At 32.4% G+C, this 27,145-nt stretch overlaps 1 protein-coding gene across 5 annotated transcripts in view; it reads left to right on the top strand.

Annotated features, from left to right (window-relative positions):
- The window catches only part of Pdk1 (Phosphoinositide-dependent kinase 1), a 65,727-nt gene extending 48,947 nt beyond the window's left edge, over nt 1–16,780 (top strand). For all 5 annotated transcript variants that reach the window (XM_036361622.2, XM_014237284.3, XM_014237287.3 and 2 more), the window contains 3 exons: nt 7,734–8,807; nt 8,877–9,151; nt 14,523–16,780. In XM_036361622.2, the coding sequence (XP_036217515.2) occupies nt 7,734–8,807; nt 8,877–9,151; nt 14,523–14,813 (1,640 nt within the window). In that variant the 3' untranslated portion in view covers nt 14,814–16,780. The remainder of the gene's footprint in view (nt 1–7,733; nt 8,808–8,876; nt 9,152–14,522) is intronic.
- The last annotated feature ends 10,365 nt before the right edge of the window (nt 16,781–27,145 follow it).

Genomic DNA, 27,145 nt, shown 5'->3' with positions numbered 1-27,145 from the left:
ACCCGAACAAAATACTAAAATTTAAATTAAAATAATTACTGAAAAATTAAAAATAATTAATTTAAAAAAAAATTAAGTGAAATATGTGTTACAAAAAAAAAACTCAAATTAAAAAAAAAAAATAAATATTGGAAAATAGAAAAAAGAATAATCACAAATAAATAGTTAAAATTAGAAAAATAAAATAAATAAAACAAGTCTCGCTGTTTAAAAGTAAAAATTTAAATAAGTATTAAAAAATACAAATAAATGTTAAAATTTTAATTAACATAATTATTTAAAAATTAAAGATAATTAAATTTATAAAAATTAAATAGGTTAAATATTAAAAAAAAAATTTTAACTAAATATTATTACAAATTCTTGCTGTTTGAAAAATAAGAATTAAAATAAATATTAAAAAAATTGAAACAAAATAAAATAAACTTCAACAAATTTTTTATTTTTTTTAATTAATTAATTAATTTAAATATTTAAAAAAAATTAAAATAAATAAAAATGCCTGCTGTTTTTCAACAATTAGAGCAGAATAATTACAAAGCTCTTGACGCGAGTTAAATACGTATGTATGTAGGTCTATGTACTTGTATGCGTGTTTTGCACTTGCAGTGTTGCATTCCGTCTTTGCGCGCTGACGTTGCATATTCCTTTAGTAATTTTGTGACTGAACTTCTTTCTCTCAATTGCGTAAAGTGCAAATGACCTCGTTAACAATTTTTTTCTTTAATAATTTTCGGCTTATTTGCTCGCTGCTGCTGTTGTTGTTGGTGCTTAAAGCAATAACAAATGTCAATATCGAAAATTAAACGGCAATAAAGCAAGTGAGCAACCGCCAGCATTTGTTTATTTGACTGGTGCAAAAATACGCGCATGCACACGCATACATATGTACAATACACACATACATATGTTTATGTACAATATTGCATGCAATGCAATATTGCCGTGTTCAACCTTATAAACAATTGCATGACGGTAGCTTTTCGAGGCATTGCTCTGCTCGGTTGCTCGCCTCTGCGCATTTGAAACTTTTTCAATAGTATTTATTGTTGTTGCTGTTGTTATTTTCGCGTGTTTGAACAGCCGTCGTGCGCCGCAAATATTTGCTGAGTGTTATTTTTGTTTGCAACTTTTCTTGTTGTTGTTGTTTTCAATATTTTTGTGGCTATGCACGCAAAAGTTGTTGTTGCTGCTGCCGTTGGGTGGCGGCGTTGGATTACCGCGCTGCCACCTTGTCATAAACGGAAATTGCAGCGACTTGCGAATCTTTGCATTACACACACTCACACACACACACACACACAAACATGTACAGCAGCAAACAGTTGCCTGCAATTAAAAACAACAGTAAAAAGTTCGCTTTACTATAAAATAACAACATGCTAAGCGACGCTGTTTCATTTTGCTTACCCATAAGCAGCAGCAGCAACAATAACAACAATTTTCTATCCATACACACCTTCTCTAATTGGTATGCTGACGCCGCTGCCTGCTGTCATCGGTTTTTTTTGTTGTTGTTGTTATGTTTGCAATGTGGTTGTACTTGTTTTTGTTTTTGTGTTCTTTAAACAGCAAAGCGTCAACATAGGAGTTCAAGGTTACACGCCGTATAATCTGGTTGGTCGTTCATTAACCGCATGACGGCGGCGCAACAGCAGCGGCAGCGGCAGCTTAGGACTGCTTGTTGACTGTTATGCGCTCGCTTTTGCAAGTGATCGTTGCGCTTGTGTGTGCTTTGTAGGAACATTTGCGCACAGCGCACGTAAAGCTGTCAGCTAGCCGGTCGCCGGACCCGAAATTTATATACATACACCCATACCTAACCTCAGTCCTCTTGCGCAACGCGTTTATGGAAACGGTGCGTAGAGAGCTTTGTTCTTGTGCTATGTTTTGATGTTTGTAGCCACGATTGGGAGCTGCGCTGAAGTCGTTTTGCGAGGAGGCGGTCGGCGGTGTCGTCGTTCGATGGAATTATTAGGCAGTAAAGAGCCGCTGCTTTTTCTGAAAACATCAAAGTAGCGTAAAAAAATATTTCCTAAATGAATTTCGTTTAAAACACAAACAATAACAAAAAATAAAGAAAACGAAAATTAAGCAACAAAATAAAATGAAATGAAATTCAAAGGGAACAAGATCAACAAAAATAAAAACCAACCTCAAAACAAATATAAAAATAAGCACAACAACAACAAGAATAGCGTCAATAATAAAACGATTGTGTTGGACAAGAGCGCTCCAGTAAACAAGAAAATAAAATAGCAAAAAGTGCGAAAATCGATGGCTACAAAAGGCCAAAAGCGGCCCAACCAACAAACTACACAGAAGGCAGTCAGTCAGTCAGTCAGTCAGTCAGTCAGCTCAAACAAATATTGTGACCGACACTTGATTATAATGGCCAGGCAAGGGTAGAGTCGGGTCGTAAACACTTACCATAAATATTCCTAACTGTTGTTGTGTGCTGAAGACTACCGACGCGCATTACACGTGTTTTTGTAGACGCTGTGAAAAAGTTAACAACCTCTGGCGCATTCAATTACAAAAACAAAGCAACGAAAATGCATAAAACATCAGAATTTGTCTAAATATGCCAATTTGCTTAGGTGAAAGCTTAAGGAGCAGCATTTTATCAGAGTTTAATTGGAATTTAAGCATTGACAAATAAAACAAAACGCGACTAGACAATGTATGGCGGCAAAAACATGAAATTATTTACAAAAAAATAAATAGAAAATCGTCGATCATTTAAAAAAAATGTTTAAAGCAAAAATAATTAAGAAATAAAGAGATCTAACATAAAACAAAATTATAAAAAACAAAAAGAAACAAAAACAAAAAAAATAATAATAATAAATTACAAATGAAATTATTATAAATTATTTGTTTTAATTGCTTTCATATTTTTATTTATTGCTTTTTTAATATATACATTTTTTTTATGTTTTAATTTTAATTTTTTTTATTAAATTTTTTGCCAAAAATATGCCACGCCAATTTCGAGCTTCTCTGCTTCGTAATGCACTCCAAATATAATATTTGAGTATGCGATTCTTTCATATTTATATACTGATCTATTTTTTTTTTATTTTTTATAATTATGACACTTCTACAACATATTTCGTTTATTGTTGTTGTTCGTTTGCTACTGCTCCCCAACAATTGAGTGACATTTCCGCTGAACGCATTCTTAAGCGATGACATGTTTCCTCGGTGGAGCAATAACAACAGCAACATCAATATCAGCATAAAGATGTGCGCTAAAATACAATATACAAATAATTGAAAATACATATGCACTATGTACATACTGCATGGTATAAGAAATACAATAATAACAGCAAAAAGAACTTATAACATTTTTTTCGCTGAAATATTAACAATTAAAACTTTGTTGCATATTTTACTATTTATTATTTTTTTTTTAACATAATTTTTTTATGGACGGCATTTAAGATAATGACGAATTCATGAAAAATGTTGATATAATTTTTAGTCTTGCATCTGTTTTTGAATACATTGTTTTCGTGGACATGTTCGAATCATTATAAAGGAGAATTGAAAATTAAAATTTTATTATTTTTTATTTCAAATAAAATATTTGTTGCTCGTTACGTTTGATATTGTTGATTTTATATTATTTATTTTTTTTGGTTTACAAACTTTTTAAAATCAAATATATTTTTTTTGTTTAATTTTTTTTCAAAAATATTTTTTTTTTAATTTTTTTTCAAAAATATTTTTATTTTTTTCAAAAAATTTTGTTTTATTCAAAATATTTTGTTTTTTCAAAAATACTTTTTCAGCTTCAAAATTACTTTTTTAATTCTGGAATATTTTTTTTTTACTTCAAATTTTTTTTTTTGTAATTTTGAAATCATTTTGTTTTCATTTCAAAATATGTTTTTTAGCGTCTAACATTATAAATCCACTTATGTTCTATTTTTGACCAAGGACTTGTTTACTTAATACACTTGAAAATTTGTTTTCCAAAGTATTGAAATCAACGGAAAGCAATATACAAGTAAAGCGGTATTTTTCTCGAAAATATTGTCTTCAATCATTCCAAATATATTTGCTTAGCACTTTCAGTAAAAAATCCGAAGCTATCAATCAATGAATTAACATAAGTGGCGCAAAAAAATAATAAATAAATAATTTGTATAAAAATAAAAATAATTCACTCCTCAAGCTTCATGTACTTTTTTACGTCAAAAATGTCAGCAGCTACACTAATCCCTTCCTGTTGTGGATTTTAGCAAATCACCCCATACTTTGTACTCCAATTGGATCATAAACAAAATTTCGGTACAACAATTTTTCTCAAGTGATCGAATTCACACAGACATGCATCCATTTGTGAGCAGAAAAAAATGGCTTTTAAGTCTTAGCGGGTCCGCTAACAGCTAATCAGGCGTTATTCGCGTTTATCTGATCTTTTGTTTGTGCAGTGCCCAACATTTTTTGCCAGCCAACCAACCAATCGGTCAGCGGTGCGACCAAACTATTCGGCCTAGACACAACAAACCGACCGAAAATAAACTAACATCGTTGTGTTTAAAAATAAACACCGAAATAAATAAATATATCTTTTATATTTATTTTGTTGTCGCCTTGATGGCGTCGCGATTGTCGAGTATAGAAAATTCATTCAGTGACTATTTGTTTTTTGTTGGATTTTTTTGTACTAAATGCGATAGCGAATCTGAAGATCTGCGCCAAGTGGTGGCTTATTGTGACACTTTAGCGAGCACACAGTGGCAAAAAATTAATTAAAAAATATTCAAATAAATATACATATGTACATATATTTGTATAAATATTGCCTACAAATTGAAATATAATTTTTTTGTGTTTATATTAATTTTTTAAGCACCACATTCATTGATTTGATTTGATTACAAGTATCATTCACTGTCTAAAGCTACAAAATGGCGCGCTTAATTTGATTTATTTTTCAAATTTTTTTTTTGGAATTTATATTTCTTTGTTTTTAATTATTTTTTAATTGTTAATTATTAATTATTTTTTAATTGTTAATTATTAATTATTTTTTAATTGTTAATTATTAATTATTTTTTAATTGTTAATTATTAATTATTTTTTAATTGTTAATTATTTTTTAATTATTAATTACAATACTTTTTAATTAGTATTGTTATTTAATTATTATTTTTAAATATATTATTTTTATATATATTTTTAACAAAAATTTTTTTAAATATTTGTTTTATATATTTTTTATATACTTTTATAATTTTGATAAACATATGTATGTATAAATTTTTGTTTTTAAAATTGTTACTCTATGTATTTAAATTATTTTTCTATATTAATACATATATTTTATTAGCTCCCATTTTGACTTTCTTTCGCGCCAGCAGGTGCAAAAAAATATATAAACTGCAAAAACTAATTCAGCAATTAAATAGCAAAGTTGAAAAACAACCAAACGAATTAAAAAATAACAAGAAAATTAAATTAAAAAACAATCCCCACTAAGTAACAGAAATAGCAGCACAAAAGAGACAGTGCATAAAACAGCAATGAACTGTATGAAAATGGCTCGGCGAGTAACTTTGTCGAGTGTCGTTGTCAAGTGAAATGTGGGAAACAACTGCAAATATATAAATAAATATAATAATATTTTATAGGCAAAGCGATAAGAAGCCAGCAGCAAGAGCAAACGACAGACACACACTTAAAGAAACAATAGCTAACCGCATGGGAGGGCGAGTGGAAGAAGCAGCACAGAAGAATATATATATATATATATATGTGTGTGTGTTTTGGGGGTCCTCTCTAGGGTGGCACAGCTGACCGATAGCGGCGCGATTAAGATCTTACTTTGCAGCCACAAGCAGAGTGCGTGCAAAGCAAAAGCGCATGACAGGCGACCCAACGACCTACGGACGGACGTACGGACGGACTGTGGGGCGGGTGGGCTACACACAATTCACGAAATACTTGCAGTGAATTAAATAATAAAATTTAAGCGCTGAGAACTTTGTAGTGGGGGCGAGTGCAGTTGACAGGCAGTTGATATATTACATATGTATATACATATAGAATATACATATGTAGATTTGTTTGACAAATCAAGTTTTACTTTTTTTCTCAGCGAATGTTGCGCGTGTGGATTAATTGCTAATTGTATTAAAATTGCTTGTTATTCCTTTTGTTTTTGCAATTTGTGTGCGCTTATGAGCGCAAAAATTAGCATAAACATTCTTTGTTGCCAAACGCTTCAATGAAAGTTACAAAATATTTTGAAACAAAAAATAAATAATAATTTAAAACAAAAAATGTGGCCATTTGGTCAGCATTCAACGATCATTTGTCGCTAATAAAAAGCTTATAAATGCACATTTGAGAAGCGTTAAATGAATATGTATACTTATGTATGCATGCATGTGTGTGTGCGCGGTATCTTGTTCACCGTACACCTCCATGCTCCCCAGCAGCAGCGGCAGTACCGTCAGCGCTGTGAGATTTGCATGAATTTTATTGACGCATGCGTGTGTCTGTATGTGTGTATGTAGTTTCTTTTGCCGCGCTCGATTTTGATTTCAAAGTCACTTTTTTGCAAGCAGCACGTTTTGAAAATTTACAGTTAATACCTGATTGTGTTTGTATATGCATTTAGCTGTGTGGAAGTGTGTGTGTGTGTGTGTGTGGGTTTTTCGCAATTTGAAATGTGATGCAGGCGTTATACATACTTATGCCAATAAACTTGCATATTTATATAGATATCTATATATTTTGCTATGTAGGCAACTGAGTAGTTTCATATGCTTGTATTCTATATTATATCATATAATATGCAGCAAGTTATGTGCTAAAGGCGTGAAATTAAAATATGCTAAAGAAAGCAGCAGCCAAATGCATGGATATATACACACAGTTATGTACATATGTATATATAGTATATATGCATAAGTATATATTTATATAGAAACATTTGTCGCATTGCTCTGGAACAGCTGTTGTTGACTTTCACATCTTAAAGTTTGCCTAACTCATTTGTGTGGTTATAAATATGTACATATGTACTTACATATACATATGCACAAATATATACACTCTTACATGTCTGTTATGTAATACTGCATATCTCTATGTACTCTTTTTTATATGTATATAAAATACTGGTCATTATTTGTGGCTTAAATATGCAATCAGCGGTACGCCCACGTGTCTGCCACACACTGGTTCTGGTTCTTCTAGTGCCGTAACAAGCCCACGTTTGCAATGTTTTTTTTTCGCCACATAAATATTTTATCCAATATATATTGATATATATGCTTATAATTCAATTATTTGTCACAGTCGTCTACTATAAAAACCGTTGTACGACGCATTGTTGCCATAGAATTGGTTGAGGGTGTGAGCAACAATGAAATGCATAAGTTTGTGTGGGTGTATATTACTGAACGACAAACCGGTAGTGGTAATCGTATGGGAAATGCTAAATTAAGAATACTAGAAAGCAAAAAATTTATTAAAATATTGGTATAATGCACATTTTAAATAAATACCTTCAACTTTTTCTCCTCAAAAAAATTCAGCACCAAAAGAAATTAAATTAAAATAAAAACTATATAATTATTTTATAAAAATTAAAAACAAAAAAAATTATGAAATTAAAATTTTTAAAATAAATACTACCTGCAATATTTTTTCACCTCAAAAAAATTCACCACTAAACGCCACCTTTCTTTCTGCTCTTCCATTTACAGTTAAAGTCTGCGAGAAACGTCACATCATACGCGAGGACAAACAAGAGTATGTGCGTCGCGAACGCGAAGCGCTACACATGATGACCAATGTGCCGGGTTTTGTGAATTTGTCGTGCACGTTCCAGGATCGTCGTTCGCTGTACTTTGTGATGACCTATGCCAAAAACGGCGACCTGCTGCCGTACATCAACAAGGTGGGCTCCTTCGATGTAGACTGCACACGCCACTATGTCGCCGAATTAGTATTAGCTTGCGAGCAAATGCACTATCACAATGTGGTGCATCGTGACCTGAAGCCAGAGAATATACTCTTGGATGAGGATATGCATACGATGATCGCCGATTTTGGTTCGGCGAAAATCTTCAAGCCCGAAGAATGTATTAACCCCGTCAAACCAGCTCCATTTTCGTTGGGTCGCCGCAGCGGACGTAATTCACAAAATCGCAGCGATGACGACGACGATGAAGATGACGATACTGAGGATACCAATGATACGGGTAGCGATGATGATAATACGCAAGGTGGACGCGGTGGCATGTATTATTATCGCCGGCGTAAAGGTAGTTTTGTTGGTACAGCGCAATACGTGTCGCCGGAAGTGCTGCGCAATGGTTTCGTTTCACCTGCTGCTGATCTCTGGGCACTCGGTTGTATAGTGTATCAAATGATTTCCGGTTTGCCGCCGTTCCGTGGCAGCAATGATTATGTCATATTTAGAGAAATCCTCTCCGGCGATCTAGACTTTCCGCAAGGCTTCGATAAAGATGCCGAAGATCTAGTCAGACAACTATTGAAGATACGACCCGAGGAACGTTTGGGCTCGCAAGATACCAAAGGTTGTTATCTAAGCATACGTGCGCATCCATTCTTTAATGGCATCGATTTTGCGACAATACGTCAACAAACACCACCACCAATCTACCCGTACTTGCCGGGCGTATCGAAGGACGACGGCTTTAGCTCGCATTATTTTATGCCAGAGAATCTAGAACCCGGCTTGGATGACAAGCAGCTGACACGTTTGCTCGGCATGGAATTGGGCACATATATTGAGAAAAAGACTGTAGTAAAAAGTGAGTGAAAGCAGCTTAAATAATATGCAATTTTTAGAATATTAATGATTTCTCTTTTTGAATTTGCAGATATTTACGACCTTTCGGAGAGCGAAAAGCAAAAGCGTTTGGAGCAACAAAAGTCTGATAAATGGCACGTTTTTGCCGATAACGAAGTCATACTTAAGAAAGGTTACATCAACAAACGCAAAGGTCTGTTCGCGCGCAAACGCATGTTGCTGCTAACAACGGGTCCACGGCTCATCTACATCGATCCCGTGCAGATGGTGAAGAAAGGCGAAATACCATGGAGCGCCGAATTGCGCGTCGAGCCGAAAAACTTCAAAATATTCTTTGTGCATACGGTAAGTTAAATAATAATTGCATTGCAAAGCTTGCAGCGCCTAACGTAGTATGGAAGCAAGTGTGGTTGTGTGTACACTTTTTCAAGTTTGTTATTATTTCAAACATTTAAATGATATTTATTATGGCTTTATCAGTGTGAGCTGGCGTCAAACAGCGGCGGATGTTTTTATTACTGAAATGTGAAAGTTCAAACAATTGATTGATAAGCTTTGTTAGCGGTCTGAGTAGAGCGCACTGTGGCTTGTGAAAGCCATATACACAAATTAATTGTTTATTTATTTATATATCCCCCCATATTGTCCCTACTATTGTATATTAAAATAAAACAAAAAAAAAATCAGTTGATTACTGACTCCACCGTTGAATTATGCAAAAATGTGCGCTTATACTCTTGCATACTTGGCGCATATTTAATACGCTAAATTTAGCGTTACTATTTGTGCATCCACAGACATACACAACGTGCCCCACTTTGCTTGCCGCATCGTCTGCTTCTGTACCATGTACACTGGTGTTGTTGCAGGCGTGTTATACACCACACAGCCAACTGGCGCCATGGCACTCTAATTATTATGAAATAGTCACAAAAATTGTGTGGCACAATAAAGCGACAGCATTGCATAATTGCAAAATTTTGCAAATTCTTCGCAACAAAGCGATTTGGTTAGCTATATTACATCATGCGCCAGCAACTTCTACGGATGTGAGAGCACACACCTGTTGTACTAATGCATTACAAAAAATAAATAAATAAATGCCAAATATAGTATATGAAATTTGTGTAAACACCTTTTCACATTCTAATTTTATTTAGCCACCGTTTTTTTGTTATTGTTTTTTTGCTTTTTTTTCGCAATAAAAATGCTTTATTACTTGCGCACATGTTGTAGAAATTACCGCATAAAGAGCAATGAGCGCTTGTAATCTACTCACATATTTACATACATACATACATGTATACATGTTAGATATATGCCAGTCACAGTAACTACTCAGGTCAGAAAACGGCCTTGAAGTCACACGGAAGCGCTTGTGAGTGTTTTGCACACGTATTAGTTTTCTGTTAGGGAACAGCACGCGGTTTATTGAACTTGGAAGCGAAACTCAATTTGGCGCCATTCGCGCGCGTTCTTGTCTGTCGTCAAGCGTAGGGCTATAAAAACTAAACTCTATACACATGCATAGACATGTAGTTATAGTATGACTGAGCACCCTCCATTTGTACTGTTATACGTAATACTACTGACATTTATAGGCCGCTTGTGAGCACTTACACGCCTCTCTTTACAGACATACATATGTAAATATATATTTCTAATTACTTGATTATTTCGGACACTCTAATTTATTTCCACACATTTGATGGCAAAGGTTTACAGCAATTATTATTTTTTGCTTGATTTATAATTTTTTTTTTTTTTTTTGTTAGCTGCAAGTACTCATATTCACATTCTCGCTCACTCACTCACTCACTCATTTGCATAAAGTATTCCTAGATTTTTAAGTCTGGCTTCTGACGTCACTGAGGAAACAGATATGCTTTGAGTGTCATTTAACTGTTTTACAGCTGACGTATGCATGATTCTTAGACAAAACTGTCGCATATTTGTTCAAACAAAATTTGGCAGAAGATTTTTATTTCAAAGTGTTGTATTTTTATTCACTGCACAGGAAACGTCGAAGACCCATTTGTCTGTATATACAAGTACGTGCACTAGTGAAATTTTACAGCACAGCCGATATCGAACCATTATAGCATATAGCTGCCATACAAATTGCTCAATCAAAATCAAGTGCTTGTGTGAAAAATTTTTTTATTTGACAAAATATCTTCACGAAATTTGACACTCATTATTATTCAAAGTAACGGTACATTCTCCGAACAAATTGTTTAAATCGGACCACTATAGCATATAGCTGCCATACAAACTGAATCAGCAAAATCATGTTATTGTATGAAAATTTCTTTATTTGTGAAGAGATACCGTGAGATATTATGAGCTACCGTAAGCCCCCCATATGGACATTTTTTTAAGCTTGTGAAACCTCATATCGCAATTTTTTAAAACTGTCAGCCTAAACTAAACTCTTTATTGACGATATTTGTTACTTTTATACGCATACCCACCCTGTATTGATTATTAGAAGTTCAAGCATAAATAACTTTGTCTTCAAAAGCAACAACAATTGCAATTACTCTTCAAAAACACACTGCTGACAGCTCACTGAATACACAGAAGAGCATTTCATATGCAATTGTTGAACAAAATTGTTGCACTAAACAACAACAATAATGAAAATAATAATTTTTTGTGTGTTTTAATATATATTTTTGTTGTTATTGCTGTTGTTTACCAACTCATATTACACGACAGTGCATTGTAGTTATTGCATAATCATGTGCTGAGCTACAACACATGCTCCTAGTTAGCCAACTTAATATAACTGGAGTTCGAAATATATTAACGAATGTATGTATGTATATTTGTAAATAATAAATAAATATATCACCTTACGCTTAGACGCCGCTAATTGAACGGTGTTTTCGTGTTAAACGCCGCGTTTTTGTAATACTGCTGCCGCTAGCGCTAATGTGCGTGTCAGTGTCACGTTTGCGACGCAAGTGACTGTCACTTTAATATATGTACATATGTATGTCACCACCGTTATGTGTACGCCCAAATCAAGTGCTAAATTTAAATTTCAGCATTTTAGAGTTATTTTGTTTTCAGCTTTTATGCAATCCATATTTTTTATACAATATTTGTATGTATGCATTGTATATGTGTGTGTGTGTGTCATTTGTTTGTAAATTATACAATGCTTTCTTGAATATCGACACATGACAATGAATGTGCCACGTTTGCAGCAAGTAAACACATAGAACCGTTCAAATTCTATAAACAAGTGCAGTGTTTATGCCCAACACACACACACACACACACATGCATAGCTGTCGATAAATATAGTTATGTATACAGTGTGCACAAGGCATGCGCGAATTTGCAAGCAATTTCATTTTCGTATACATAATTTGCAAACATTTTGAAAATTTGCCAAAAGAAAATCCGAAACAAACAAATAAAAACAATATTTAGATTTCCGCGAATATTGCTGCTGCGCGCCGCACGCCGCACGCCGCATGCTGACGGTGGCAATGACGCATTTTTCATGGGCAACATAGCCATACATAAATACATATGTAGATATGTATGCATGTATACAGCATAGCTGACGGATGAGCCATGAAAGCGCCCGCTGCCTTTATGTATGTCCGTCCGTCTGCTCGTGTACGCAGCAAGTGGGCGTTTTTGTTGGTTCGATTGCTTGGCATGCGCTGCTGCGGCGTAGCATTTGCTTTTAGCGTGTGCGGCGTTGAGCATATTAAATTTCAACTGATCCTCGCCAGCAACAACAACCGACCGCGTTGCAGCGTTGCAGCTCTTTTATAGTGGCTACACAAATTAGAATTAATGTTACATATCTGTATATCTATGAATGTAGATATGTATGTAAAAGTGTGTGTGTGCATATTGTGGTCAATGCTGGCATATGTGTATTGCTGTGCCGAAATAGCGCTAAAAGTGGGCGTGTAAGCGAACACTAGCGTAACAATAACCCACACACAGGTGTTGGTGGGGGGTGTGTATATATAATATAACGCCGCCGCCTAGGCAGTTACATATTTGTATATATGCAAGTGTGTTTATATGTATCTCAGCCAAACAAATTTATTTGTTTATCCACCAACACACATACATACATACATACATGTGTATGCAGCGGCATTTATTGCTATGGCAAGTGTATATTAATTTAATAAATAAGTACATACATACACGCCCATACATAATTGTATGTATGTTGATATATTACGATCGCATGTGCATGCCGAAATGAGTTTTGCGCGTTGCTGTGTTATTACACTTTGAATTTTATGAGCGCTGCATGCGCTAACTTATTGCCCGCTCGTAAAATCTATACTCTAGCGTTGACACGTGCGGCAACTTGCCGGATCGCGCGGGGCGCGAGGCTAAACAATGACGCAAGGGGGCGCGAAGGCAAAATTTTTATTAGCAATTTTTACACACATTTCTGTTTGTAATGAAGCGTGCTAAGTTACAAGTGTGAAGGCTTTGAGGGGCAAATTGCAAGACACGTGTATGAAAATGGATTTTTTTCACAGATTTTAAAATACACACATTTATAAATTTTTTCTATTTTTTTTGCTGAGTTCTGGGTTCAGAAGTGAGATATCCGTAAATGTTTAATTTTATTTTTATAATTATTTTATTATTTTTTGTATAATTCTTTTAGAGTATTTTTAATTATTTTAGTATTTTGTTTCATATTTTTTATTATTGCTTATTATTTTAATTTCTATTAAAAAAAAATATATTATATTAATGTTTAATTTTTTCTTTTTAGGTTTTTTTTAATAAATCTTTTAGCGTATTTTTAATTATTTTTATTTTAATTTTTTAATTAATATTTTTTTTTGAAAATTTTTTGCACACAATTTTTTTTAAAGGTTTTTTTGTTTTTTAGATATTCTGTTTTAGCGTATTTTAATAATTTTTATTTTAATTTTTAAATTAATATTTTTCGGAAATTTAAATTTATTTGGTATTTTTATGCGCAACATTTTTTTTAAAGGTTTTTAAATGATATTTTTTGGGGAATTTTTTCGTTGCTTCATTATTATAATTTACTAATTATTCTTTTTACACTTAGTTACCTTTTTTTTAATTTTTATAGTAAACTGTTAATATATTCTAATTTTTTGGGATATTTTTTCCGGATCGTTTACAGTTATACTTTTTTGTTTTAAATTTGTATGGGATATTTTTTAAATTTGTATATACAAATAATTTTAAAAGAAGTTTTCTGCATTTTTTCATCTTGAGATTCTTTTTAATGATATTTAATTTTTTTTAATAATAAATTTCAGGATATTTTTAATTTTTGGAGATTTTTGAGTATTGTATTTTTGCTTTTAAAATCTGTTTTTAATTATTTTTATGCCCAAAATATTTTTACCGGTTTTGTTTTTATATTATTATTTTTTGTTACTTTAGGTATTTTGTTTTATAATTTGGTACTACTTGTGGTATTATTTTGTTTTTAATTTCCTTTTTAAATAATTTTTTAAGTTAATTTAATTTTTTGGGAAATTTTGATTGTTTCGGGTATTTTAAATTTTTAAACATTTTTACGTTTATTTTTTTATTTTTTTTCCATTTATTTATTATTATTATATATTATTATACATTTTTCACCACTTGTTCCAACTACGGCTACACATACATAAATTTAAGATTTCCTAACAAAACACCATAACTAACTTCAACTATTTTAACATTCTTTCAGCCCAACCGAACGTACTATTTGGACGATCCTGATGGTTACTCGCTCGAATGGGTCGACTCCATCGAACGCATGCACAAACTAACCTACCCCGACAGCGATAACGGTGCGACGACGACAACGGCGACGGGCACCTCGCCAAAATCGTCGCATCGAACAAATTCACCAACGTTCTTCAACAGCGGCGGCGGCGGCGGCGGCAGTCACTCCAGCGGCAGCAGCAGCAGCGGCAACATGTTGACCGCGGCCATCGCCGCTGCCACAGGCCGAACGACGAAAACGGCGTCGAATTGAATGAAGCGACCACCACGTCGTCGTCAATCAGATATTATATATCTACTAAAGAATGCAACAAAAATTCTACAAAAACACGCAAAAGCACACAGCATACAAATGCGTGCCGAATTGCAACTAAAAACCTAGGTGTTCCAAGGCAGAATAGATGTGCAGCTGTCGCTCCACAGAGCAGCTAATAAAGCAACAACAAATACTAAAACTGATGTGGAGCAACAACAACAGCGCGCAGCAAAACATTTAAAATAATATTAAAAACACACAATATATATATACACATACATACATATAAAAATGTTTAGAACAAATTTAGTTCAAATCAGCAAATACATAAAATAATTATTAATTACACATAATAATTAATAAATAATTAATAATTAAACTAATATATATATATATATATATATTATATATAGAAGTGAAGTGTAGCTAATAGCAAAAACAAAAACAAAAAATTAAATTAATTTAATATAATATAATTAACAATTAATTGCAGCCTAGTAATATAAAAGCACTAAAGTAACTGTAAATTAGCGTAACAAAGGAGTGGAGTGATGTGCGGTAATAGCAAAAATTTAGCAAACAATATTTAGCGTTTAAGTGAAATGGTCCGAAAATGTTTTAGTAAATGTGTGAAAACAGCAGCAACAACAACAACAACTACAACAATAGTTGATATTAAATGCGTGAACGAATTTGACACTTGGCAAACAAAAGGCGAGGCGCGAGAAATTGTATGACCATGTGTAGGTGTGGCAGAATGTATAAATGTGTGGTGGCGTGTTGGAAATGCTAAAAATTGTACAAGAAGAAGAAGCAGCGAAGTAAATATTACAATATTTATGCATATGCTAACTTTACAGCAACTAGAACACATGCTAATTATACGATTAAAATATAAATGCATGCCAGCTAGACACACACACATATAGACAAACATACATGCACACACACACATGCATATAGGCATACAAGCAGTTGCAAGCAGGTATACCATAGTGTGTAGTGGCAAAAGTGTTGGAACAACACATGCAAAAAAGTATATATATATACATATGTATGTATATAAGCCTATATACATATAAACGTATAACAGTATAATTTAAATTAATGTAATTCTAATTGTAAACCAATGTGAATATTTTGTAGTTAGTCACAATTAAATGAATTATACACGGAGCAGAGCAGAGCAGAACAGAAAGCAGCGTGCATATGTATACATACATGCATACATATGTGCGTGACATAGCAAAAATGAGAGAAAAAACCTAACTATGTAAAAATTGCATACATATGTATGACACTATGTATGTACATATAAAGCTAGCGACAAGTTACATACTAAAATACTATTAAATGCATACATATACATACATACATACATACACACATATACTGTATGTAATAGTAAGAATAAATAATAACTAAAATTATGCTATATATATATTATATATACTATACATATGCATATGTATACATAAGTGAGAGCAGAAATTTGTTGCATACTTGCAGGCGTGTAAAAGAATTTGACAACATATATATACAATGTAATTATTTATATGCATACGTACATATGTACATGCACAGCAAACAGTTACCAGTTAGCTAATGAGTTTTTTATGCTAATTGTGCAACAACTATGTTTACAACAAATTAATATTGTACATGCAACAACAACAAGAAAAACAGAATGTATTAACACACACAAACAAGCATAGCATGATGTAGCACAAGCAACGGCTTTAGTGTGAAAGAAACTCGTGCATTTTGCAGCAACAATAACAACACTGTGTACGCATACATGCATTGCATTGTAAAAAATTGTAAATTAACATAGTTTTTTAAGCCTGGCAGACCACAATGTAACGTACAGTATGCTGCGCATGCGCAAGTCTGCCGTTTGTGTTGCACTGTAAATTTGCCAATATGCAAAAATGTAGCATAAAAAGTACATAATTACATACACACACACACACACACAATTAACATCAAACACAAACAAATTGTAACAACAACTGCGTGTACGCGCATGCGTAAGCGCGTGTAGGCTTAGAGCGTCTGACGCCTAAAGCTGCTGGGGCAGCACTGGTGCGTCACAGCGCATAATAACATTAGCTAAATTACAAAAATAATTAGCTAAGTAAAAGTAAAACTAAAAATAAAACGTAAATGAAAAAAGTTAAATTAAAACTATTTTTATGCGATTAGCGGGAATTTTAAGCGTTGCAAATGTAGTGTGTTCATAGCTGTAAGCTGTAAACTGTAAAAAATGTAAATTGTTTTCATGCAAAATGCGCGTACAGTGCGCACCAGCCGCACCGACATATACGCATGCGCATGCGCGTACATGCAGTTTAGCGTTACGCCGCCGCCGCCGTGTTCAAATTTAAGTTTTGTGCATACAATTAATTATTTTCTAATTTTTTTTTTATCATTATTTTTCAGTTTTTTTTTGTGCAGATAAAATATGTTTTTGTTGTATGAAAAAATTTAATTTTTTTTTATTAATTTTGTTTTCGTTTTTTCTTCACAATTGCGTTGTTTTTTCATTAGCTATTATTCTGACACAGTACTTTTGCCCTAATAACGCAACGCATAAGACTTGAAACTAAATGTAGACAAAAAAAAAGCAAAATGCAAAAACCAACAAATAACTAATTTAACAAAACATAAACAAGTTTATGCAACGTTTTTGCACAGAAAAAAGCAACAAAAATTGAAATGCAAACAAGCGGTAACAACAATAGCAGCAGCAACAACAATAAGCATGCAACAACTAAACTAACTGTAAAGTAGAATTTAGAATGTTAAAGGCGCAAAGTGAAAGCGCAAGCTTGTTGCATGCAACATAATAGAAATTCTCAAACTCGGTTTTTTACCTCAAATTTTCAGCGAACAAAAATAAAAATACAATAATAAAACAGAGACAGTATGTAGACTTGGTTAGCACTTTTCTATACAATTAAAATGTTTTTTTAAATTTAAATAATAATTTTTTTTTAATTTAAATAATTCTTTTTTTAATTTAAATAATTTTTTTTTAATTTAAATATTTTTTTGTTAATTTAAATAATTCTTTTTTTAATTTAAATAATTTTTTTTTAAATTTAAATAATTTTTTTTAAATTTAAATAATTCTTTTTTTAATTTAAATAATTTTTCTTCAATTTAAATTAATTTCGGTTTTAATTAAAATATATTTTTCTTTAATAAAAATTAATTTATTTTGAATTAAAATTAATTTATTTGAATTAAAATTAATTTATTTATAATTAAAATAATTTTTTTTTTTTGAAATTGTTTTCCATAAAATTAAAAACATTTAAATAATTTAAACGCAAAAAAAAACACTAGCAAAATTAATTTAAAAAATTTAAATAAAATAAATTAAAATACAATGTGTACGAACGCTGAAAGCATAACAAATATTTTGGAAAAACTATTTTTTCAAGTAAAAAAAATAAATAATAAAATACTAAATTAGCTATAAAGTAGTCTATACAAATGCATTTCTTTGCTATTTCTCTTGTTTTTGCATTATATTTTTTTTGTTATCACTTTTTTGTTAATTTTTTTTTTTTCGAATAGCTAAATATTGTATACTCACTTTGGTTGCCGCTTTCTAAATGCTACAGTGCTTAGCATTAAAAAAAAATGTATTTGCGTTGTAATTGAAAATATTTAAAGTAATTAATTTGTTATATTGAAATTTAAGTACTGTTAGCACGAAAAATTGTATTTATTTCGCCACCACTTAGTTTTAACTAGCAAAAATTACTATTGTATAGTTACAAAAACAAATAATATAAAATTATAATTTTGTTTTAACAAAGCAACACGCCTATTTTCTAAAAGTTTTGGCACAAAAAAAAATTGATTAATTTTTGAAACGAGCTTGCTTGCTAAGCGCCAAAACTTTTCGAAGCAAATCAGCAGGTGGTGAATAAATAAAGTGTCATACATACACACATACATACATACTTGTATATTGCTGTTTAGCGTAAGCAAAAACAATAGCAACAAAGCGTATACAAATATGTATGTAAATGCAAAAAGTAATAAAAGTAGTGCAAAAAATTCGTGTTTGTTTGCAAGTGAATGCCGAACAATTTAATTTTGTGTTTAGAAAATATAAAAACACCTCAAAAACACACTTGATTTGTATCGAAATTGCGAAAATGTGAATTGTATGTATGTAGCAGTTTGCAATTGCTGCACTAAACTAACGCAAACATGTGTTTGTATGGAATTCTAAGCAACAAAAATTTAGCACATGGCTGTAGAGAACAGCAACAAAAAAAGAAAATGAAAAATTGTACAACAACAAAATGTGCGGCGCTGAAATTAAATTTAGTTTGTAGTGAAATTGTAAAGCAAAGACAAACGCAATCAATCATTTAAGAAATTTATTACAAATGCACAGTTTTGTTCTTGTTTTTGTTTGTATTATAATTTTTCAACAACACTACGTTTTTGTTAATGTGTTTATTATTATTATTATTAAAATTTTATTATTAATCTTTTTCGCGTTGTCCGTTGTTAGTGCTAAAACCTTTGTAATTATATAATTAGTGTTGTACACGCATACATACATACCACACACACACACAAATGTACCAAACTGCATACAATAACAAAAACGCGTAAAATATTTAAAAATTTCTTTCTTTTCACGCATTAGCTCCTTAAAAAAATTTAAAAAACAACAACAACAAAAACACATGAATTGAATAAAAAACAATAACGAACACACCCACACGCATATACACACATACATATACACCGAAAAACATGTAGCAACTTTTGCATAATACATAATTAATTTGTAGTTAAAAAGTTAAGCGCGCGAATAATTTAAAATTCTTATTTAATTAAATATAAATTAATTAATGCTTATTAGCTGAATTATACTTGTATTTTGTAATTAATTTATGTTAATTTTAATAATGAATTAATTTATATTACACTATTCTAATTATCTACAATTAAGCTAAATTTATGCAAATTATTATTATTATTATTATTATTAATATAATTACATATAAACATAGTTAAAGCAAAAAACATAAAAACACATGCAACAACCATTAGTCTTAAGTTAAATTATTCAAAAAAGAAAGTAAAAATGAATTCAGGAGAAGCAAAATTCACGAAAGAAAAAATGAAAAACAAAAAAAAAAAATGAAATAATTTAAAATAAAATGAAACCCAAAATAAATCTACTATTAAAATTACGGATTAAAATAAAAAGTCGACTGTAAATTTACAACAACAAGACAAAAAAAAACTTTTTATTTAATTTTTGGAAAATTTTCCTTGAAACCTTGGAAAATGTAGAGCACTAGGGTTGGGGTATCTGGATTGTTTTGGGCTTATTGATTGAAATTTCAATTCGATTTTCTGACAATTAAGATTCGTAAATTCGTTTGGAATTTTAAGCAAAAAATTAAACTTGGCTTGGCGCTCACAATAACTCTGCTAGTCGTTGCTTTCTCACTTGGATTCTCTAATGGCTTGATTATGATTTCGGCTAGGTCGTTTCTTTATAGTTAGAAGCGTCAGGATGAACAAGAATAGGAATTTCCTCACACAAAGAGTCGGTGAATATGTAGATTATGGTGTTGGAACTGTTGATCACAGGACCATTGGTCCATTCTTCTCTGCTGAGGAATTAGGAACAGGAGCGGGCTTTTTCTGTAGTCAACCATACGCAGAAGGTAGCTGCAAACTAAATGACTACAGTTGTTGGCTAAACGAAAGGTGCCAAGTAGGCTTCTATTCTAACCAGCAAGTCCATAAACTTTCTAGTGGCTAGCCAAGCGGCAATTAAGGATATCCATATCACCTACAAGTATATCACCACGTTAGCTTATGCAATGAGGCAATAACAAGACACTCAGTGGGTAACGAAAAGGCAGACGAATTGGTTCGCTCGGGGGCAGTCAGGAACACAATTCCCCTAAGCTGCCGGAGACCATTCAGTTTCTTCAAGAATTGTTTCAAGTAGGAGACCCTAGAGGAACATCTCAGGTTTTGGTACACTAGCAATACAGGGCATACCACAAAGATACTTTCGGGTAGTGTTGATGGCTAAAAGACCAAAAAGCTTCTACTACTAGGCAAAAGGGAGCTAAGTAATATTGTAGGGGTTATCATAGGGCATCTACCCTTAAGATTCCACCTTCAGAAAATTGGTGAAGTGGATACAGAGCATTCAAGGAGGATGTTAAGACGCTGGCACATTACCTTTGGGAATGACTCGCCTTCAGCTCGATCGAGCACTTGATAAAAGTTTTCTCTTTAAATTTTTTTCAAGTTCGATTTTTTTCAATGTTTTTCCGAATTAAAATGAAGATATGATTTAAATTCAAATATATTTTGGATTCTGTTATATGTTGTAAGGAGCCCCGGGCAGGAATAAATTGAAATGCTCCACTACTTCGATTGCATTTTTTACAATCTGGATCACTGCATCTCGGAATGTTCACCTGGCGGTTCCTTCTCTGCTCACACACTTGCGAGGGATTTATGGGTGGAGTGCAGCCGTTGAAGAAGACGTGCAGAGAGCTTTTGTACGGATGGATCGAAGTTAAGAGGGTGGGTAGTAGGTGGAGTATTTTGTCGGAGCTTCATCAACTCTAGTTTCAGGCTACCAGACCACTGTAGCGTCTTTCATCATACTGTTCCGAAGTGCAGCCTTCTTCAGAAAAGTGTGCATTTACTTCGATAGCCAACTGACTTTGAGCTCGCTGACTGTACGGTCAAAACTAGTTAAGGGGTCCAGGGCCTTATTAGCAACAGCTTCAAGTTTTTGCCGTATTAGACTTGTATGGTTGCCCGGTCATAGCGCAATCGCCGGAAACTGCAAAGTCGGTGAGCTTGTCCTTACCCCAATTTCAATCGACTGTAAGCAAGTCAGCTTTCCGATATTCTCTTGCGTTCTAGCGCTGGACTTATTGACCTCTAGTGCATTTGCAGGCGCTGGTCAACAACCAGAACTTGTGCGACTGCAAGATTTATATTGGCTCAATGTGAATCCTAAGATGTCCTCCGAGCTACTTGCACTTAGCAAAGTCAATCTCGGCGCAATTGAAGGTGTTCTACCTGGACACTGTCCACTAAGTACACACGCGGTGCGACTAAATATTTTGACGAACGAAATATTTTGCCAAAGCTGTATGGAGGAAATCGAGATGGAGTCAGCCTCTGACTTCGAAAAACGGAGTTTTTGTTTGACTTATGGCTTTCGAAAATCTCTCGAAAAAAATTTGTTTTGTCAATACTCAGATAAATGATCGTTTTTGCCGTATAGTGTTATTAGTAGAAACATACGGCCAAGAAGGTTATCAATTTAGTCTTATTATGATAATTAGTTAATGATAATTATTTATTTTCAAAGATGTTACACTAATGACTGGAGCGAATTTTCGTAGCTGAGGAAAAAGGAGGCACCGCAAAGCTTTAAAGAAATCGAGCTGCTATTATTAAAATTATGAACTCAAATATGTATGCATGTAATATGTGTAAGTAAATATTTATACGAAATATGTAAAGACAAGAAAGAAAAAAATAATATAAAATAAAATAGACAAAATTAATATCAACAAAAGGTGAAAAACACTGCACAAGCGCTGGCAGTGTTCAAAGTGTATATAAATATTTGCACAAAATAAATATTATTATTATTATTATATTTATTATCATACACACTTACATAAGCACATAATTACAAGTGTTTATTTATAAATACATAAATTGTTTTGTAAATGATATTACATTAATTACAGGTGTATAGGCGGATAGGTGGATAAACACAAATCGAAAGCGAACTGCAGCTTTTAGCGCGTTTAACTTGACTTAAAATGTTAAGTGCAATAGAAATTGAGCAGATAGAATATTAAATTTAATACACATCCACATCGAATTATACATACATATGTACATATGTATACAATTGGAAAATGTTTGCAAATAAAATCGCAAAACAATTGGCGCGCACGTGTGATTAGGGCATAAATAAATATATTTATGAAGAGCAATTGCGTTGTATACCAACTTATAAATGTACATATGTATGTATGTTTGTCTGCATGTACATATGTATGTATGAGTGACTGTTGGCTTTGCGGCTCTTTTAAGCGATTGCGTGGTTGGATCGGCATGTGGCGATCGTTGGAGAAATTCACTAAATGAATTTAATCCCTTCGGTTTTGAGCAGCGAAATTATGTAAATCTAGTTTTAAAAACATACATATTTACACAAAAGTCTAAAGGATAGAACTGATAACTGAATTTTGTGCTTAAAAATTGTTCAAATACAGAAATAAGTTTTTTTGTACGAACGATTAAAAACTGAGCGATAAAGTAGGCTTATGGATCTAATACTAAACTTAGATTCCGTCTTCATTAAACCAGGAATTTCAGGCAGGAATTTCTACCATTCATACCATATGGCCTTTACGCCAGCTAAATTCTGTAAAGAGTATACTCGTACTTATGAGCACTGAAGACGATGAATCCCGCAATTTTATTAATTTCTGTCAGTCACCCACTTTTTCTTGTTCTCAGACCACAAGCGAATGGTTGCTGGAGAGGAATGCATTTTTTTTTTATTATTAAAAAGTTGTAAAATCGCTATAATCAGTAAATTGTCTTCGATTGCAACTATGTTAACAATATAATCGAATTTTGAATGGAGGTTAACTTAAAACTGATGAGACCTGTCAGCGCCTTTATATTTACATTGTAAACTACAATTGAAGGAGTCTACATATGTATATATGTATGTATATTATGTAACACAGCAACTACCGTGCACTGAAAAAAGTACCTTTTACGCACCGATTGTTTTACCGTAAGAATTAAATTCTTTTGCTGCTTTTTTTAAATATTACTATAGAAAAATTTTATTTTACTCGATCGGATTTTTATGTTCAATTTACATAATTTGATAAATTCACTTAAAATTTTACTCAATACATACATATGTATGTGTATTGTACATACATATGTACAGTTTCTAATATATAATATGTAAATATTTTGTAAATTGATTATTCTTGTTTAGTCCCAAGTATTTTTGCGAAATATTATAAGGTTTAATGTAATTAACCGAATGGTGCGGCCAATTTTCAGAGGCTGTAAATTAAAATTAAATCAAATAAAATAGTAAATAGCTTTTGTATAGTTTAAGTTGAATAAAAAAAAATATTGAAAAATACATAAGAAGTATTTTTTCTATTAAACATGATTGCATTAAAAAATACGCGGAAAATATAATTGGAAAAAGAAAACAAAAATAAAATAATTTTATTGGTTAATATCAGAGAAATTAAATGCTAACATTTGCTCCTTCTCTATTCATTTAATTTCTCTGAACATATGCTGCTGTACATACTAAATACAGCGACATCTACCGAGCACGAGCAAATCAGCAATTTCACACATGAATGACATTTGGTAAATGCGGCGAAAGTTAAACATCTATTGTGAATGATAGGTGTCTGAACTAAGCAAGTAATTGCAGAGAACGTATATCATATATATATGTATAATATACGTTCTCTGTCTCTGCCTTCTCTATCAGAAAACGTATATCCAGAGAACGTAAATTAATATTTATTAACATTCTCTGCTAAATGAAAATTATTAAAAGGGAACATCGAAAATGCGCAAATTCGAAATTTAAATTACACCACGTCAAAAAGGAACCTTCCCCCACTTTATAAACGAGCTCAAAAAGCTACACTACTCCGTTCCCACGATAGTCGGGTCTACGTAACAGGAACAGATCCCGATTTTTATGCGGTCGGGGACTATCAATTCGGCAGAATTCTGCCGCTACAACAGCAACAACTACACTACTATAAAAAGGAACAAAGCAAATTTTCACCACCTTATAAGGGAACGGCAAATGTTCTAATTATTTCAAATGTCAAATAATATAATAAGAGATAAATAAAATTTAGATTTATGATTTACAGGATTCGAACGTTAGCGTTTGTATTCGGAATGGCTTAACTCCTTCACGCCTACGAACTGAGCCACCGCAAAAGTGAAATCGCGGCCGCTTAGCCACTCTTTTATTATTAACCTTCGTCTATTAGATATTTTTTATGAAACGCACACAAATTTGTTGAAGAATTTTTCTTTTAATTGCATAAATATTTAATTATAAATTCTGGGACTTTAACCAATAATCCTATTTTATAACTTGAAGGATTATTTTAAATTACAAAAATGTGATTTTTTTGTAATATGCAAATGTAAATCAGCATGCGCATAATTCATTTAAGAACATTCTTTGTGTCTATTTATAGTCTTTTCTCCGTTTCGATCATTGCGTGGTGTATTTCAAATGAGTCGAAGTTGTATTTTTCGATGTTCCCTCTTATGAAAAGCTCTATTTAGTACTTTTTAACATTTGCGCCTTCTCTATTTATTAACATTCTCTGGCTTTAGTACACTCAAGAGAAACCAAATTCAGCTTTAAACAACCACAGAAACGTAAACAGAAACAGAAATCAATTGACGGCACACACAACAGAAACGAAAAGGAATGAATTTAAAAACGAGGAAAAAGTAGTACTGAAAGGCCTGAGAGAAAATTATTGAATTATTTTGTCTATTTACCTCAAACATTTATGGAAGTAAAAGTCACGTGAAAAATCTAATCTCCTACATACATAATTTTAAGTATTCTAAGAGATTAGGAAAATAAATTTTAATGTTCACAAAACCGATGAAAGAACGCCAACAAATAAATGAAAGTACACATTCTTAAGACATAAAATATTTAAAATGATTTGAAGATCTTGTTTAGCCTATATACATATAACATTATTAAGAAAGAGTCTAGTCTACGAGTTAAGGCTTTTAAATAGCGTTAAGTTTGATAATTTGGTCGAGTTGTAAATACTGAAGACTTTGGATATTTCTGAAAAAGACGCGCTCAATACAGTAAGTAGATGCTGAATGTAGGAGTTGCATTGAAGTCTGTTCATTTGATCAGTGGAGAATTAAAAGGTGTAAAAAATAAAAACATTTGTATGAAAATAATAAGTACAGGAAAAACTGACAACTTGTGGAAATAAAAAATAGTTACATAACATGAGAGGTGAATTTTATACATAGAAGAAGAACAGAAAAGAGGCGAAAATAACTATTCGACCTTTATTTGGATATTAGGCGAAGTTTCGGACAGTGGCATTCTGGCGCCAAGTTAATTTAGTTGAAGAGTAATGCGCTTATTTATATAATATAATATTTTCAGTTATATATACAATATAGTTCAAGATATTCATTAACAGGTTAAAGTTCTGTCTACCGTTAAACTGGAGTAATCGAAAGTTAAACCTATGTAGTTAGGAGATTATCAAGGGAGAGGGGTAGCTAGCGAACCCAAGCTATCTCACTTATTACCTGAGATAGTCATTGAAAAGTTAGCACGTTGGACAGAACCAACCGACACCAATATAATCGATTATGCGTTGTAACCTCCATTCTTGGTACTCGCATAGAGGTTGTTCGCTTAGACTCAGATTCAGGTTCAGTTGGATATTTATTGTTCGATATACCATCTAATCGAATTTGACCCAGGCTAGTTCATTTTAACTGCGCACAAACCGAATCGATAAAAACAAATTTCTAGTTTGATACAACACTTTTCTATATTCGTTAGAATTTTAAACTGCATATGTCAATAAGTATGTGTTTAGCAGCTGTTTGTTTCTGACGCGAAAAGTTTGTCTAGCGATTTTTACCATGGAAAAGTAAATTGAACCACGCTTGATTGCGATTTCCATCCACCACTCTTAATGAAATCGAAAAAACGTGCTTGAAAATCTTTGTGTTGGCATCAGAAAGTTAACCGAGGATCTCAACATCTCTTTTGGTTCGATTCAACCAATTTGGTTAATGTTGTGAGTATGAAGCGTGTCAAAGTTCTACTCGTACCAAACGACCTCGATCTTTTGCAAAAACGGCGTCGATTAGAATCATCCAACGCATCATTGCTGATGACGATACGTGAGTTTATGAATATGACGTCGAAATTGTCCAACAGTTTACCGAATGACGCTCAAAAAATGCGTCGAAACCTAAAAGTATAAATCAACATAGTAAGCCTTGATAATACTGAATAGTACCGCTGTGTCAAAGTGATTATTGTCGGATTCAGGAGATCTCTCAGAGTGCCTCGTTTAGCATTTTTCATAACAATACCTCAGTTTATACTCAATATATCCTAATAGACATCGATGAATCAATATATCTTGACACTTTAAACATTTTCAGTTGAAAAAAACTTTAGTGCGCTCCTTGTTGAAAATCAC

Source organism: Bactrocera oleae, chromosome 6, assembly GCF_042242935.1.
Source record: "Bactrocera oleae isolate idBacOlea1 chromosome 6, idBacOlea1, whole genome shotgun sequence".
Lineage (NCBI taxonomy): Eukaryota > Metazoa > Arthropoda > Insecta > Diptera > Tephritidae > Bactrocera > Bactrocera oleae.
Note: the sequence above shows the minus strand (reverse complement) of the source record. Positions and strands in the feature narration are given on the sequence as shown.